Genomic DNA, 18,490 nt, shown 5'->3' with positions numbered 1-18,490 from the left:
GTTGTAAGTTTCATGAGCATGGGAACACGCCCCCACGCCTTATATTCCCGGGCTAGGCCTGAGCTTGCTGTGCCATAGCAATCACTTTTTGAATGAACGGCCACTATTCCAGAAGCACCTGCAGTCGTTGGTAAACTCTCACAGACTTTGAGACAGCCGGGGGTTAAGTAGGGTGACCATCTTATTTACCCTCCAAAATCAGCCACTTCTGAGAATGGAAAGGGGTGCGACCAATAATGACAGGTCACCTGGTTACAGTCCTGGTAACAAGCTGTACTGACCACAGGAGCAAATATGAAGGCAGGAGAATAACCGGAAAGGGACGGCTATGACATTTTGGAGAGAAGGGGAGAGGATAATCTATATTTGCTTAATTGCCTCTGCATTTTCATTGCTGTCTTTTACACCACGTATTCATTTGTTCATTCTTTTATTGTCCGGTCTTCACTCAAGAAGGTAAGCTCTACGAGGGCTGGGACGAAGCCTCTTTTGTTGGTTGCTCTAAACCACACCTAAAATAGTTCCTGGTGCATCGTAGGTGCTCAATAAACATTCGAATGAATGTTCTCACAGCTGAACGGTGTATCCTAAAAGAATAATGGGTGAAGAACCCAAAATACACAGAAAAAAAAAATCCTCGCAGTTCTAAAGCCTAGAGTCTCAACACTAAAGGGGCCAGGAGGCGGAACAATTGCCAAGGTCTTGGGCTGAGGCTGCAAGAACGAAGGCCCCAGTGGCCACCGGGCTGTTGCGCAGGTGAATGCAGCCTTGACCCCGCCCACCCCCCGCTCGCGACACCCTCTGTCTGGATGCTCCCCGACCCCCGGCTCGCCCGCTTCAGCCCCTAGGACCGCTGTGGTCCCTGCCCTCCGGTTACAGTCTGACCCCAGCCGCCTCCTCCCGGAATCCCATTCGACCCCGGCACCCTCGCGCTGCGGGCTCTCCCGAGTCCCTCAACCCGGGGCCTCCAGCGCCGCCCCCTTCTCAGATGCCCTCGAATCCCAGGACCCGCGCCGCCCCCGCCCCCGCTCCCTCCCCCGCGTGGTCCGCGCCGACGGCCCCGCGCCGCGCCGCGCCGCGCTCCCCCCGCGCCCGCCTCTGCGGCTGCGCGCTGGTGGGGCCGAGGCCGAGGGGAGGGGGTCGTGCCGAGGGCCGGCGGAGCTGCTGTGGCGGCGGCAGGAGACGGAGCGAGCCCGGCGGCCGCGGGCAGACGCCGAGCGGACGGAGGGAGCGGTCATGTCTCGCTACACGAGGCCCCCCAACACCTCCCTGTTCGTCAGGAACGTCGCGGACGCCACCAGGTGAGCGGCGGCGGCGCCGCGGGTTGGGGCGCGGGGGAGGGCCGGGTAACGGCCGCGGCGCGGAGCCCGGCGGCGGCCCGCGGGTCTGCGCCGCCCCTCCCCGCCGGCCCGGCCCGGCCCGGCCGCGACGCTCCGCGGAGGAGCCCTTCCCGGGCCGGCGGGGAGCCCTCGGACTTCTCGGGGCCTGGACGGGACTCGCGCCCCCGCTCTCCCGGCCGGCGTTCCGCCCCGGTGCGGCCCCGCGTCCAGGCCCCGCCGCGCCCGGCCGCCCCCCGCAGCCGGGCGGCGGGCCGGTGCCCGTGCCCTCCGCGGGAGCCGGCGGAGCGCGCGCCGCCCCTCGCCCGGGCCCCTCCCCGCCCCCGGCCCTGGGCGTTCCCCGGGCGGGTGCCCGCGTCTCCCGCCTTTGTCGCCGTGCGGGGATGAAGCCGCGCATCTTACCTCCTAAATGGGGAGGAATCGGGGATGGGGAGAACGCGTTACGGAATAATGCGTGTGTTGGGCCTTACGATTCCCTTTCGCTGCAGTCAGTAGTCTGGTCTACTTACAGGTGGTACTGGTTAAATGTTATGTGTTGCACAATTTTGTACTATATGCAAAGGATAACTTCGGTGAATGAGATTTGTATGTTTTTCTTTAAAGTTCTGAGTGCAGTATAAACACCCATCATAACGGTTTGGATAGACTTCCCTTCCCTGGCCGATTTTGGTGCACTCAGCCCACCCGCTCACCCTTTGGAGAATTCTGTTTACATAGTACCTAAACGTAATAGATTTTAAGCAATGACTACTTACAGCGGTGTCTTTTTGCCTTCATAGGAGCTAGAGGGAATGCGGGGGGCGGGGGGGAGGGGGATTAATAGACATTTTAGTATCACTGGGCTTACTTAATTTACTCCCCAGCCCCCCATCCCAGTCTTTATAGGTGTGCTAGATTATCTTATTGTACATAAGGGAAAGGTGAAACTCAGAGTTTTAATGACTTACTTGGGGCTTCACGGCTGGAAACATATTGGAGCCTTGACTCCAGAGCCATCAGGAGTAATCATCATAATTTACCTTTGAGAAGTAAATGTTCAGTGTTTTTAAAAATTTTTATCGCTGCTATTATATATATATGTCACAACTGTAGACTGAGTTAATATACTTTAACATCCTAAAGATGCCTGTGTTTACGTTTCTTCTCTCAACGTGTTTATCAGTATATTACATAGAAAACAAGCAAAATTTATTACTTGGGTAAGGTTAAAAAAAATTCCCACGGTTTAAACAGACCACTTGAATACTGAATAAGACCAAGCCTCTCCAGTGTGCCTACAAAAAAATGAAAGGTTTCCGATTCTGATGGTCACAGGGGCCAGCCAGGGTGATATGAGTGAGTGAAGGTGTCAGGTGAAGGCACAGTAGGATGGTGTGGACTGTGGCAAATGGAAAAGAACATGTGCCATCCCAGGGGGACAGTGGCCGCTACCAAGCTTCAGCTGATTAACTGCTGTACAGACATTTGGACCAGTTGCCACGTCTTTTTAATTTTTAAAAGAAGTCAGAAGCCTCTATTTTGTGTGTAAACTTCCTCAGTTTCAAAATGTTGGCATTTATTGAGTTGAATCATATGAAATTCCCATTTTTGTAGATTTTAAATCTAAAACATTGGCATTTTCGTGTTTCAACACTTTTTAAAAAATGTTTAAACGTTGTGCAGGCCAAATAAAACATATATACATGTGGCAGATAATCAAGCTAGATAGAGCTAGATAATCAAGACTGATAATTGAGATTTATTGATTTACTTTACCATTTTCCCACCAATTTTTAGCATTGCCGCTGGGGGACAGTCAAGATCTAGGAGGTTTGTATTAATGAAATTATAATAATCGCTAACATTTGTTAAGTACTCACTGTATACCAGGCACTGTACTAAAAACTTTACGTATATTATTTTATTACATTTTCAGTAACCTTATATAACAGATAAGAATCTGAGATTTAGAGAGATTAAGGATCTTGCCTAAAACTGCACAGCTGTTTAGTAGTGTTATGAAAGTAGAATCATCACATGTAACCTTAATAGCTTTTTTTGTACAAGGTGTCATATAGTAAAAGTTAACTAGCAGTGTGACACCTAGACACATTTGTTATGCTTAAAGAGAAAATCATTGGGATAAATGTTAAACAGGGTATAAAATTATATACACAGTGTGATTTCAATTATATAAAAAATGAAGAAAGGGAAAAGTTATATTATAGAAAATGAGCCTGGAAAGAAATCCCTTTGAGTGGTTTTCTTGCTTTCAAATTTTATTTAATGTTTTATAACAAAGCCAAATTTTATTTAAAATGTTTCTGTGAAGTGGACATTTTAATATATATATGATAAAGCAGAAGACATTAAAACACATTAGGCATAAAATTTGTTAGGAATGAAATTGAGCACAATAACTAAAGAAAGATTTAAAAATACATTTTATAATTTTATAGTTTGTGTTATGTTTCTTTTCACTGGTGAAGCAAGATGTGGTTTAGGAAGAATATTGATTTTAAATCTTTGCTTTTTGTGTACAGTAATTTTTTTAATGTCAGATACAATTTTCTAATGGAACAAAGTAATGTCCAAATCTCAAACAAAACATTCCCATTTTGATGCTTAACATCATGTTAGGTTGGGGAGCACCGATCAGGTACTTCCCTTGGATGTACTTAGTAGCATTCTTTGGTTGCATTGTGTAATGAGGCTACATTAATATTAATATCAGTGGTGATGTAGAAAAAGCATTAAACAAAATCCAGTAAGATTTATAATAAAAAAGTCTCAGCAAACTAGGAATAGAAGGGAACTTCCTCAGTTTAATAAAGGGCATTTATGAAAAACCTATAGCTGATAACATACTTAATGATGAAACTGAATGCTTTCCCTTTAAGATCAGAACAAGATAAGGATGTCCACTCTCACAGCCTCTATTCAGCATTGTATTGCAGGTCCTAATCAATGCAACAAGGCAAGAAAAAAAAAGACATACAGATTATAAAGGTAAAAGTAAAACCTGTCCCTGTTCTTAGGTGACATGTTTGCTTACATAAAGCTGCAGTAACTAATGATGAGTTTCAGTGAGTTTTCAGGATATGAGGTAAACTTAGTGAAAATTCTGTTTCTCTATACTAACAGCAAACGTAACGAAAAAAGATTTTAATTCCATTTATCTTAGTATCAAAAACACAGGAATAAGTTTCACACAAAAAAACATGTAAAAACCTTTGTATTAAAGACTATAACATGTTGCCAAGAGAAATCAAAGACCAACATAAATTGGTAGATATACTATATTCTTAGATTGGAAGATGAAATATTAATGAAGTTATCAGATCTGTCCCAATTGATTATATTATAGATTCAAGACATTCCTGATCAAATGCTTTTTAAAAAATAGAAACTAACAAGTTAATTCTAAAATATATTAATATGCAAAGGATCTAGAATAGCCACAATAATTTTGAAAAATGTCACTGATGCTGGAAGACTTGTACTACCTGGCTGAAAGAGTTACTGAAAAGTTATGATAATCATAACAGTTTGATATTGGCCTAAGGGTAGACAAATAGATCAATAGAACAAAATAGAGGGCCCATAAATAATCCATACATACAGAGTCAGTTGATTTGTTGACACAGGCACTAATGCCATCAGAGAAAGGAAAGTCTTTTTCAACAAACAGTACTGTAACAACTGGATATATATAGGGAAAAAAATGTATTGCAGCCTCTACCTCACATAATTTGAACTGAATCATCAATTGAAATGTAGAAGATAAAATTGTAAAGCTTTTAGAAGAAAGCATGGGAGAATATCTTCATGACTTGAGGATAGGCAGGAATTTCTTATAGGACAAAGAAAGTAATTACCATAAAAGAAAAAGGAATATTGATAAATTAGATTTCTCCAAAATTAAAATTTCTGTTCATTAAAAAATACTATTTAAGAAAGTAAATAGGCAAGCCAGAGACTGGGAGGAAATATTTACAAAACATATATCTCAGAAAGGACTTTTTCTCAAAATAATAATGAACTTTTACAACTCAATAAAAAGACAAATGTTATTATTAAAAACAGGCAGGGACTTCCGTGGTGGTCCAGTGGCTAAGACTCTGCATCCCAATGCAGGATGTTAATTAAATACGTACATCCTCTTTAACCCAGAAATTCTGCCCCTAGAATAAATGACCCATAAGCATGTAAAGATGTTGCCCGGGTGTGATCCCTGGTCAGGGAGCTAGATCCCACATGCCGCAACTGAAGATTCAGCATGTCACAACTAAAGATCCTGCACGTGGCAACAAAGATCCTGCATGCCGCAATTAAGACCTGGCACAGCCAAATAAATACATATTTTTTTTAAATGGGCAAAAATGTCAGATACTTTCAAGAGAAAAATATACGAATGTCCAATTAGCACATGAAAAAAGTGCTCAGCACCATTTGTTGTTGGGGAAATGCAAATTAAAACCACAGTGAGATTCCACGTAACACCTACTTGAATGGCTAAAATTAAAAAGACTGACAATACCAAGCGTTGACAAAGATTGGCACAACTGAAACTTAGATGTTGGTGGTGGGAGTATAAAATGGTACAGCCACTTTGCAGAACTGTTTGGCCACTTCATAGAAATAAAATATGTACGTCCTCTTTAACTCAGAAATTCTGCCCCTAGAATAAAGGACCTATAAGCATATAAAGGTGTTGTACCTCACTGGTGTTAAGATAAATTAAAATTCAAATAATGAGATACCTACTCACTTTATGTCCTTCGGAATGGCAAAGATTAAAAGATGTTAGGTTGGATCGTTAGGAATTCTGATGCATGTCTTGAGGACTATAAGTTGGCTACTTTGGAAAACGTGTAACGAAGGTGAAGATGTGTATACTCTCCAATCCATCAGTTGCATGGCTAGTGGTATGTCCCAGAGAACTCTGAAGAGCTCTAGGAAGCACATGCACCATAATGTGCACTTACAGCACAGCTTGCAGTTAACGGAAGCATTTTAAATGTTCATCCACAGAAAAACGTATGAATGAATTGTGGTTTAGTCATAACAATACTGAGTTAAAACGAATGACCTAATGCTACATGGAGAAATTTCAAGGGAGGAAAAGGCAAAGTGCAGAATTTTACAAATAGTTTGATACCTTCTATATGCATTTGCAGTAGAAATACAAAGTTATGCCGAGGAACAATGAACACTCATGATTGTTTCTAAGGTAGGATATAATATCTTATTTCTTAAAAAATACTAAAAAGCATATATGGCAAGTGTTGAGATATAATCTTGTTGGTGGATACATGGGTGTTTTATTATCTCTATACATTTCTGAATGTCAAAATGGATCACACCAAAAATACAAAAATAAATGAAAACAAAAGAGTAACTAACAGGTGAGGAAGTAGAGACAGCAAATGGGAGCCAGCTCTTTTGAGATTTGTTCCTTCAGACAGACCTCTGGGATTCTAAGTCTCTGTGACACACATTGCTCCAGCCTCTTTTATATTATCTAGGATCCTATTCTGTCAGCCACTCACATTTGGTTGATGGAATTGGTTGCCTGGGAAAACATACATTTGAAATTCTAGCTTTGCTACTGGCTATGTGTATCTCTGGGCAAGGTAATTGCTCTCACTCTCAGTCTCCTTGACTATTAAATGGTAACAACAATGTGTTCTTCACTCGTAAAGACAGCAAATGTATACTGAGCACCTACTGTGTGCCAAGCAATTATGCTAAGTACTGAGATATACTAGTGAAGACACCTGCTTTACAAGTGATTCTCAACCCCTGAGCAACAGAATTGCCTATGAAACCCTTAAACATAACTGGGGCTCACCATAGGAAGCACGAATTAGGTCAAGGATTAATGCATCAAGCTGGAACGCCTGTTTCTGTAACATCTCCTTCACAGATGATTCCAATATTCGGGAATGGTTGAGAATCTTTACCCTGTAGTCTGTGTTTTATGGGAGCAGCAATTGTGTTTTTCTTGTCCTCCATCATATTCCTAAAGCCTGGCCCGTAGTACATCTCAATAAGTATTTGTTGAATGAATAAATGAAAGAAAAAGACTTTGTCACTGTCCTCTACATATAAAGTTAATAGTCTCTCAGGGAAGGGGGACGATTAAATATGTTATAGTCAGTATTAAATGAAATAAAAATAGTAAAAATATAATGAAGTTTGTCATAATATTGACTGCACTGCCTGGTATATAGTGGCTACTTAGTCAGTGTTAGTTCAGTCTTTATGTAATAACTCCAAAATCCACATCTCTAGCTTTAATCACTGACTTCTAGTCTTGAGAAGAAAATACAATTAATTAATGTAATCTGTGTAATCAGAATATTCAGTTGCTTACAGAATTCTTACGGGTGTTCCACCATCACCTTAAATTTATTGTTTCTAAACCTGGAAACGATAAATTTTGCCTCTCCTCGCTCTTCAGTCTCACTCTTTTCAGGCTATCTGATTTTTATCAGGGACACCATCTTTCTTCCGTTTGCCCAAGTTAGAAGGTTTGCACTCATCTTAGGGTCTTTTTTCTACACAGTATGTTTTGAAATACTCTTATATCTTCTAAGCCATGTTTTGTGCTCATAGCTTGATTTTGAATCTCTAAGATCTCCATGAGGCAGCAGGGTATAGTGGTTACGAACCCAGACTAGTGTAAGATTGTGGGAGTTTGCTTCCAGCTCTGTCGCTTGCTGGCTCAGTGACTTTAGGTGAGTTCATCTGTCTGTGCCCTCATCTATAAACAACATCTGTAAACATCTGTTGTTACGGGAATTAAGTGGTCTTAAGGTGAACAGTGGCTGGTATTTAAATGCATTATAACTGTCAGCTGTTGATGCTAAGTATTTTGTCTCTTCAGTTAGATTGTAGCTCCATGAAGGCAAATATGCTATGTATTTCTTTGGTGTCCCCTCTTTAGTGCCTGTCACAGTGGAAAGCATATCAGTGACTCAAAAATACTTGTCAAATGTGAGACTATGGTAGTTATTTTTGCTTTAAGTTTACTAGTAAAACAACCATTTTTCTTTAAAGCCTGAGAGATAATTTTAGGAGTTCTTTAGAATCTAATTCTTGCTATCTGAAAACAAATAAATGTGAAATTATAGTGAGACAAATGAACGTGTTCTTAATGAAAGGGTTAATAGAACTCTCTATATATTGACAATTGAAAAGTCTTGTAATGGGAGTAACTTTCAAAAGTGGATATGCTGTATATAAAAGAGATAACCAACAAGAACCTACTGTATAGCACAGAAAACTATATTCAGTATTTTGTGATAACCTATAAGGGAAAAGAATCTGAAAAGGAATATATATATATACACACATATGTATATATAAAATATATATAAAAACTGAATCACTGTGTGCTGTACACCTGAAACTAACACGATATTGTAAATCAACTGTACTTCAGTTTAAAAAAAAAAAAGCCAAAAAAAAAGTGGATGTGTTTCCGCAACCTGACTAAGCATAAGAGCCACCTAGAGTGCTTGTAAAAATAGTGTTCCAGACCTCTTCAACCAGAATCTCCAAAAGTGAGACCTGAGAATTTGTTGTTTTCTTTATTTTTTCCTTCTTTTCTGAACACTGAGTGATTCCTATGAGAGACAATTTCAGATAATGCTAGTCCAGATAATATACTTTATTTTAAAGGTTTCAACTGGATTTCTGTAGGCAAAATATTTTAACATAGCTACTCATATTTCTTTACCTTATTTCTAAAACACTTCAGGCCTGAGGACTTGCGCCGTGAATTTGGTCGATATGGCCCTATAGTAGACGTTTACATTCCACTTGACTTCTACACCCGCCGCCCAAGAGGATTTGCTTATGTTCAATATCCTTTATTTTACTGTGTGCATGTGAATAGACTACATACATGTACGTGTATATGTACTCAGGAGAATATGTTGTGAGATTAATATTGCCTAATTAATGTGTTTATGTCTTTATCTCAGAAAATCTAAAGCAGTCCACAGTAGCTGGCAAGCACCCCTCAGTTTGAACCAACCTGTTAGCTAGAATCCAAGCATAAACCGAGCAGGCAAGACAAAAGGCACCTAAAGTTCAAGCATCAAGGAGTAAAGAGGGAGGGTGGACACAGATATAAAGACCTGGAAGAGGGAAAGTCTTTATCAAGCAAAAGACAAAGCCAACACCAGGTTGAGACTTCGGCTTTTCTACATTTACTCAGAGTTCCAGAATCAAAGCCAAGTCTGATTTTGTTGGTTCTGCGTCTCTTATAAAGTCCATCTTGCAAGCCCTAAAGAATAAAGGTCAAGGTTCAAGATCAAGTGACACTGAGGTAATTGCCAGTCTCATTTTGTATTGTATTACTTGAGCTTCTTCTGTTTTCTATTTTAAAAAAGTTAAAAACAGTGACAGCCTCCTGAAATACAGCTATTTAGTCGTTTTATGTAGTTTGTTTCCATTTTAGTTAGGTTTAATACTATCATTTATATAGATGAGGGAGTTTAGTGGGATATTATGAACCAATATATATAATTTCAGATGTTTGCAGATTGTATATTTCTTTTATAATTATATCCCAAATAATAAAAACATCAAGGTATTTTGAAGCAGTAGGTTCAAAGTTAAATATGGTCATATTTTAAAGGACCAAATTGGTTTTGAATATACGTTTTAGCTCACTTTTATGTGTGCACTTCTGTTTATAAGTCATTTCTCCTAAATTGATTAAAAAGCCTTTTAATGAAAGAGTGGTTTTAATTTCAGAATAAAGATTTCTGCATGCTGATTTTTTTCAGTGAAAAACCTGATAAATCTTTTACCTAAGAGAAGGGAGTGAGTCCTAAACAGTTAATTTGATAATACCCTCAATGTTGGACTTACTTTTTTCTCATAATATGTTTCTAATTATACATGCATTACTACAGCTACACTAATGTACACATTAAAAATATAGTTAGAGATTTGTTTCTGTTCTTTTTATTTTTAGATTCACTCTTTTGAATTATAATGGGCCATTTGATCATAAAAGTGACATTTTTTTGATTATTCATATTAGAGATGTGAGCTTAATAACTTGAGCTTGTTTTTTCGAATAATTTCGTGTCACATGTAACTAATTCTTTAAAAATAATATTTTTATTTGATATCTGATGTTCAAAGTGTCCTTAACAGCTAGTCATATTTGAAGATGTTCGTGATGCTGAAGATGCTCTGTATAACCTCAACAGAAAGTGGGTATGTGGCCGTCAAATTGAAATACAGTTTGCACAAGGTGATCGCAAAAGTAAGTGTGACTATATAGTAGATCTTGTTTATTTAGCAGAATGAGTTTCAGCAATGACAGATTTTTAATTTAAAATTCTTTCAGAAAATAATACTATTTCAGTGGTTTATTTATTGAGTGCTTATTTATTGAGATTTTCAGGTAATGAATTATAAATCTTGAACTTCATATCCTAGCTCCAGGCCAAATGAAATCAAAAGAACGTCACCCTTGTTCTCCAAGTGATCATAGGAGATCAAGAAGCCCCAGCCAAAGAAGGACTCGAAGTAGAAGTTCTTCATGGGGAAGAAATAGGCGGCGGTCTGATAGCCTTAAAGAGTGAGTACAGAATACAAGGGGATTGAAAACTTAATTTTCTACTTTTTCTGGGAAACATTTTAAAGAGTTTTCAAAAACAGGCCACCAGAATCATTTTATTTAATATACATAAGGAATCAACTTTTGTAGAAGCATGTGTGTTTCTCCATTTATCATATCAAAAACATTTCCAATGTTTTTATTTCATGACAGACTTAACCTTTTTAATAGAAAGAATAATATATACTGAGGAAAAAGCAAAAAATTAAACAATGTAAACTTGACAAATAAAATGAGGATTTTAAATAAATAAAATTTTCCTAAATGAACTCCTAGGTTAAGAATCTTGAGGTCTGATTAAAAACTCATAAGAAATACAGTATAATCACTTGTGAAAGGAAGTTGACTAAAATTAATGTAAATCAATGTATTTATAAAAGGCAAATTATTTTGAAGAATAAATTCCAAGTACACAACGTTGTAAAGCAACTATACTCCAATAAAAGTGAATTTAAAAAAGTAGAAATAAAATCTGATAGTAAAAAAATAAATAAATAAATTCCAAGTATGGTAGTATTGTAGGAAGAAGACATAAAAGTAGTAGGTTTTTCAGAAAAAGATATTTGGAAGTAATCTATCTTGCTGCCAGGAGTTTGTTTTTGTTAGAATGATAGTAAATCACAATGGAAATTAATTACTTGGTGAAGCTATTTAAGTAATAACTGAAATTGTATTAGCATGCCTAAATTCCTAAACATACTATTTATCTTGAGTTTTAATGCTGTAATTTTTTTCATAGTCATGTAGAATTTTAAGGTGAATTCTGTTCTTGAAGAATGATCAGTGTTTACATTAGTATCCTCTTTCTATGAGTAATAAGAGTTGACTTTCCTGGGAACTTCCCTGGCAGTCCAGTCGTTAAGACCCAGAGCTGCCACTGTAGGGGGTGCAGGTTCAGTCCCTGGTGGGGGAACTAAGATCCCACATGCTGAGACAAGGAGCCCAAAAACCCCCAAAAAAACAAAAAAGGAAAAGATTTGGCTCTCCTGGGCCATGTGTAGTACACTAAGCTGTTCAATGACAACGTAGCCTCAAATCAAAGCTGATCTGCAGAGCTGCTCATTTTCACTCCATTCCCTTCATTCCTCAACTCCAAGAGCCTAGACAAGGAAAAGCCCAAAATAGGGTGTATGTCCCAAAGCTAGACAGAGTCTTTGCCCCAAGTCCCTAGTTCTAAAAACAAGACTGTGGAGTGGCCTGGCTTCAATCCCTCCAGCCAAGTGGAAAGAAAAGATAGGAAGAGAAGTATCCAAGAATCCTGATGACTAGAAAATGTGGCCTATTCAGAGCCCTAGAATCTTACATGTCAGATCAGTCCCACTCCTTGGGTATGAACCAAGTGCTTTGATTTTGGCTCATTCTTTGGGAGGCATGCAAGTGGGAGTAAGCCTTAAACTCCTTTTATAAGCTAGGAGAACCCAAATCAGGACTGAGTCATCACCAATATTGGTGTACAAAAAAAAAATTTAGGAACAGTCATGTTGTGTTCTGGAATTTGATTCTTTTTATCATACTTTGATAGTGTAAGAATATAAACCTCCCTTGCATCTGTGGAGAATAATCCATTTTGTTCCATGGCTAAGGGAAAGCCATTTTCCTACTGATTATTTGATATTTTGACACTGATATACTCAAAGTTACATTTATAGAACCTAAAATATGGTGAGAACAGATTAAGAAATCTTACATCCCATGTGCATAGGAAAGCCACACCAGTACCACTGGTACTGCTTCTGGCCTCACAAAGGACGTGAATATAGGATGAGAGTGATGTTCAGCAGTTCACATTCATAAATTGTGAATAGTGTATATACCAAAAATCAAAGCAGAGGTAGTATTGTACCTACAGCAGCACTGCCCTAACTTACTGAATAATATCCACTGGCCTTGGTGAAAAAGACTTAGTGTGTAAAAGAAAAGTTAAAAATTCCCATCTGAGTCATTAAGAATATAAGCTGTTTCCAGATGCCTTAGAGCCTTAATTAACGAGCTTTTCTCCTGACTGATCTAAAAAAAGGAGAATGTTCACAGCATTTTCTGCCTTCTAGTGGCAGTAAAGTATACTACTTGGCTGGAGAAAAGCCAAAAAAAAAAAAGTCTGTTAATTATCCCAGTCATCACAGAGTATCAGGAATAGGAAGAACCCCATTTTCTTGCAAGACAATGCTGTTCTGCTCTATTCTAGTTATAAGACCATTGCTTAACCTCTCTGACCTCAGTGTTTTTTATTTGTAAAGTTGTATTATAGAGAATGCAAATATTACCCAGCTCTTAAGTTTCATAAGGATCAGACTGTGTGTGTATCAGAATGTATATGTCTAGCATGTACTATAAATATATTCAATGTATGTGGTGTATTACCTTGAACTAAAAAGAGATCTCTTCTTTTGCCTTTAAAGGATGTGGAAAAAAAAATAGTTTGATGCTGTCATTAGACTGTGAACTTTTTGAGGATCAAGGACTATTGTCTTATGCTTAATATCCCCAGCATTTATCAGTAGTCCCTCACTCATGTTAGATATTCCATAAATCTTTGTTAAATATATGTCAGTGATTGTATATATAGTCCTAAATATTCCTGAAGGATGTTAAAATTACCCCTCAATCTTCTTTTCTTTAGTCCAAATATAGCATCCTTTTTTAAAAATTTTTATTGAAGTATAGTTGATTTACAGTGTTGTGTTAGTTTCAGGTGTACAGCAAGTGATTCATTTATATATATATATTTTTTCATTCTTTTTCAGATTGTTTTCCCTTATAGGTTATTACAAAATATAGAGTGTAGTTCCCTGTGCTATACAGTAGGTCCTATGCAGTAGTGTGTATATGCGTCTTTTTTTTTTTAACCTACATTAGAATTTTTTTCCCCAAGGACAGTTTTCCCATTTTGTTCTCTACAATTATCTACACTAGGAATGAAATTTAATAATTTCTAAAAAAACTGTGCTTTAAAAAAAATAAAAATAGAATAAAAGACTGTGTTTTTATTCTAAACTATATTCTACATCAATATATTTATACTTTCCAGTGCTCTTTATGCTTTCCTGTAGTTCCATGCTTCTACCTGGGATTATTTTCCTTCATCTTAAAACATTTTTACCATTTCTTAGAGTACAAAGTCCAGTGGCAGTGAATTTTCTGTCTGAAAACATCTTCATTTTATATTCATTTTTGAAGGATATTTTTGCCGAAGATAGAGTTATAAGTTGGCAGGAAGTTTTTTCCTTTGTTTAATAATGTCATTCCATTGTTCTGATATCCATAGTCTTAATGTTGCTCCTTTGAAGGCAGTGTATCTCTGTTCTCTAGCAGATTTTCAGATTTTTCTCTGACTTTTGTTTTCAGCAGTCTCACTGTGACATGCCTAGCATAGTTTTCTTTGTATTTATTCTACCTGAGGTTTACTGAGTTCCTTGAAATTGTGAATTATTATGCCTTTCATTAGTTTTGGAAAATTCTAGGCCCTCATCACTCAAATATTGCTTTTACCGTATTCAATTTTTCCTTTAGGCCATGTGACTAAGTACCAAATAACTCATGCTTTGGATTGTTTTAAAAAACTCTTTATTGGAACATAATTGCTTTACACTGTTGTGCCAGTTTTTGCTCTACAACAAAGTGAATCAGCTGTATTTGTACATATATCTCTGTATCCCCTCCCTCCCAAGACTCCTTCCCACCTTCCCCATCCCAGCCCTCTAAGTCATCACCCATCATCGAGTTGATCTCCCTGTGCTATGCAGCAGCTTCCCACTAGCTATCTGTTTTACATTTGGGTAGTGTATATATCTCAATGCTACTCTCTCACTTCATCCTGGCTTCCCCTTCGCACGCCACCCACCCCCACCCCCGCCGTGCCCCGTGTCCTCAAGTCCGTTCTCTACGTCTGCATCTTTATTCTTGCCCTGTCACTGGGTTCATAAGTACCATTTTTTTTTAGATTCCATATATATGAGTTAGCATATGGTGTTTGTTTTTCTTTTTCTGGCTTACTTCACTCTGTATGACAGACTCTAGGTCCATCCACCTCACTACAAATAACTCAGTTTCATTCCTTCTTATGGCTGAGTAATATTCCATTGTATATATGTGCCACATCTTCTTTATCAGTTCATCTGTTGATGGGCATTTAGGTTGCTTCCATGTCCTGGCTATTGTAGATAGTGCTTATGCTTTGGATTTTTAAAAATTTCTTTTCTCATTGTGTTTCACTGTAATGTTTTCCTAATAATCAGTTCGCTATTTCTTACTCCTGCTGTATCTAAACTGCTATTAAATCCATCTAATGACTTTTTAAGTTCAGATACCATGTTTTTGGTTCTAAAATCCATTGTATGCTTTTTTTTTTATAGATTCCAGTATTCTGTTTAAATTCCCCATCCTTTTGTCTGTCTTTTCCTTTTATTGTCTTTTTTTTTGTTTGTTTGCCCATGCTGTGCGGCTTGTGGGATCTTAGTTCCCCGACCAGGGATTGAACCTGGGCCCCCTGCAGTGGAAGCACAGAGTCCTAACCCCTGGACCACCAGGGAATTCCTTTATTTTCTTGAACGTATTAATCATAGTAATTTTAAAAATTCCTTTCTGAATAATGCCAATATCCAAATTATTTTGGGTCTCTTTTGTCTTTTATTTTCCTTAGCTTTTAGTCATTTTAATCTGTTTTTCACATACCTCATAATTTTTATTGGATGTTGGACATTATTGATGAAAAATTATAGCGGTTTTGGACGATTTTCCAAAGAAAGCTGTTTTCTTCTAGCAGGCAAAGTATTGGCAGATCACCTCGATCCTGTCAGGGCTTGGTTTGAGGCATTGTTAAGGCTGATCCATCTCAGCTTCACACTTACTCCTAGGGCGTGACCCTTACCTGGAGGAGGAGGCCCTTCTAAGTTCTTATTAGAAAGCCTGAGTTGTTTGTTACTCAAGGCTCCTTTTGGGGGCTTGAATTCCAGCCCCTCTCACCAGCAACCCTGTATCTGAGACAATTTCAGCTCGGTTCTTGAATCTTCCAGCTGCTGTCTTTTGCTGACCTCTTAGAATCTCATCCTGTGCATGTGCAACTTAGAAGATGGCCAGTGACTTGAGAATTTGTAGGCAGATTTTAGGGCCGGGGTGCCGGGGTGGGGGTGATGGCATTGTGTGCAATTCCTCATCTCTGGGGTTTAGGTCTCTCAAGTCCTAGCCATTTTGGTGGCTCTGAATTCTAACCTCTGTCTCTTCAGCTTAGTCCAATAGCTGTTTTCTAGTTGGGCTCAATTCTCCCACGCTGGCATATGGAAAATGGTCTTAGAAAAAGAATCGTGGCTTGTAACCCCTCAAGTTTTGCTTGTGTTGGTTATTCTCCAATGCCTTTTTAACAGTTGTTTCATAAATGTTGTCTAGCTTTTTTATATAGCTCTTCTCTATGGGAAGATTCTTCTAGAACAGGCTGCTCTATCATAAGATTCAAAAGTCCTTCATCTAGATTTTTGTTTTTATAAACATTATTCAGTAAACTTTAAATAATTATTTTCTTTCTTTTTATCTTTTTTTCCCTTGAGATTTTCTTCCCTCTTAGGAATCATGTAACCCAGACTAAATATGCAAAATAAATATATTTTTCAGAACTGACTTATATATCTAGCAGAGTCAAACTCTTTTGGTCATATATTACAAACCTGTATTTATGTTTGAACCAAAAGCATGTATAATAAAATTAGAATTGTTTCTTTTAGCTTATCCAATAAAAACGTAACTAATGTCACGTAAAGTATATAAGTTCCTGAAAGTGTTGTTTCCTAACCTGTTAACTATTTTTGTGTGAAATATATACTTGACATTATGGATGTTTGCAGGTCTCGACACAGGCGATTTTCTTACAGCCAGTCTAAATCTCGCTCCAAATCACTACCAAGGCGATCTACCTCAGCAAGGCAGTCAAGAACTCCAAGAAGGAATTCTGGTTCTAGAGGACGGTCAAGGTCCAAGTCCTTGCAAAAAAGGTCCAAATCGATAGGAAAATCACAATCAAGCTCACCTCAAAAGCAGACTAGCTCAGGAACAAAATCAAGATCACATGGAAGACATTCTGACTCCATAGCAAGATCCCCATGTAAATCTCCCAAAGGGTATACCAATTCTGAAACTAAAGCACAAGCAACAAAACACTCTCATTTTCGATCATATTCCAGATCACGGAGTTATCGTCATAAAAACAGTTGGTGAACAGCAACAGAAGAGTGCTACATAGCATTTAATATAAGTTATTAAACCTCTCATTATGTTAAATAAAAATTCTTCAAGGCTTACAGAAAATGTGAGTTGATATTAGTTCCTTTGGGCATGTGCAAGAAATAAAATCTCTCTAGCTTGGATGAATGAAGATTTGGTCTCTGTTTAAGGGCCCACACTACAAATTATGATGTGAGTAATGTCCCATTTTCTGGACCATTTTTTGTTTACATTGTGGCAGAAGGGTACTTTTCAAAGGAAATGGGTAAAATGGAACTTTAGAAAATTCGACTTGGATGTTAAGTATTAATAATAACTTTTACAAAGATATTTTTTACTTTAAAGTGCTTTACTTTCATGTAAAAAGTAATTATGACTGTATAATTCCATAGAGCAAACTTAAGACTATTTGACACCTTACGTTTCCTTTGTGTTTTCTGTTTAAACTTGGGCCAATTCCTGATGGATATTAGTTCATATTACAAAATTCTGACATTTCTAAAAGCAGAGTTTATATAGAAATCAAGCATTCAAAAGATAAATTCTTTCCTGAGTTCAAAAAAGGTTTTATTTTTACTGGGTGGAACAGTATAGATAAGTTGACATTAAATTGTATCCTCTACCATGTTCATTCACTTCAGAAATATCAAAGTGTTTTAAAAATACTGAATCTTGAATGGTTTGGGACTACTCTAAAAATTATGTGCAACACTCATAGTCCAAAAAATTCATATCAAGCCTTATACATTTTAAGAGTGGTACATTTTGTATAAAAATCATATTTTATAACATTATAAATTCTACATACCCACTTCTCATCTACTGCTTAATTTTTCTTTTTAGAGCTCTAGCTCAAGACTTTAAATTGTATAGAATAAGTCTTATTTATTTTTGAAAATGTTTAGTACCTTGTATTAAGAAGCTCAAGACTGCATCCTCAAAAACAACTTTGCAGTATTGGGATTTACATTATACTGCCCTTCATTTTTTTAAGCCAAATAGCTTTATTGATATTCATTGCTTTTGTAGTTGTTAAAACTGAGAATTTCTTTAAAAATGTGTTTGTAGTTTATGTTTTTCAGAGGGTTTTGGTAGTATTTGTGATAAAATGGTTTTGCATATGGTTATTATAGGGGATATATTTATAGAGCTCTACTTGTGTACCTTGTTGAATTTTATTGAAATTAAAAGTTCTCAGCCCATACAGTTAATATTTGTATCGAGTGCTTAAGAAAAAAATCTGTCTTATATTTTTAGCATATAGGAGCCAATGTTCCTTCTATTTGTTTTGAATACAAATTCCATTTTTTTTTTT

At 37.7% G+C, this 18,490-nt stretch overlaps 1 protein-coding gene, 1 long non-coding RNA gene and 1 other non-coding gene across 4 annotated transcripts in view; 2 read left to right on the top strand and 1 right to left on the bottom strand.

Annotated features, from left to right (window-relative positions):
* LOC130855224 (uncharacterized) overlaps positions 1 to 18,490 on the top strand; it is a 190,385-nt gene that overhangs the window by 104,609 nt on the left and 67,286 nt on the right. The gene's annotated exons all lie outside the window — the stretch shown is intronic.
* Positions 1,062 to 17,336, top strand: SRSF12 (serine and arginine rich splicing factor 12). 2 transcript variants are annotated; one of them, XM_057738442.1, is made up of 5 exons: positions 1,062 to 1,301; positions 9,085 to 9,206; positions 10,501 to 10,608; positions 10,785 to 10,926; positions 16,800 to 17,336. In XM_057738442.1, the coding sequence occupies exons 1-5, from the start codon at positions 1,237 to 1,239 to the stop codon at positions 17,167 to 17,169; spliced, it is 807 nt and encodes a 268-aa protein (XP_057594425.1). In that variant the 5' UTR covers positions 1,062 to 1,236; the 3' UTR covers positions 17,170 to 17,336. The 2 variants fall into 2 exon arrangements, with proteins under 2 accessions (XP_057594425.1, XP_057594424.1); XM_057738441.1 differs by lacking the exons at positions 1,062 to 1,301; positions 9,085 to 9,206 and adding an exon at positions 9,543 to 9,657 and having other exon boundaries at positions 10,497 to 10,608.
* TRNAG-UCC (transfer RNA glycine (anticodon UCC)) lies at positions 15,422 to 15,494 on the bottom strand. The gene has a single exon. It is a non-coding gene; the product is annotated as a tRNA-Gly (tRNA).

The sequence above is a fragment of the Hippopotamus amphibius genome, chromosome 6 (assembly GCF_030028045.1).
Source record: "Hippopotamus amphibius kiboko isolate mHipAmp2 chromosome 6, mHipAmp2.hap2, whole genome shotgun sequence".
Classification (NCBI taxonomy): domain Eukaryota; kingdom Metazoa; phylum Chordata; class Mammalia; order Artiodactyla; family Hippopotamidae; genus Hippopotamus; species Hippopotamus amphibius.
This window is presented reverse-complemented; position numbering and strand designations above follow the sequence as displayed.

Coding starts and splice junctions, on each gene's coding strand:
- SRSF12 (XM_057738442.1), top strand. CDS start 1,237: ATGTCTCGCTACACGAGGCCCCCCAACACCTCCCTGTTCGTCAGGAAC. Junction 1,302..9,084: donor AACGTCGCGGACGCCACCAG/GTGAGCGGCGGC, acceptor AAAACACTTCAG/GCCTGAGGACTTGCGCCGTG. Junction 10,927..16,799: donor CGGTCTGATAGCCTTAAAGA/GTGAGTACAGAA, acceptor GGATGTTTGCAG/GTCTCGACACAGGCGATTTT.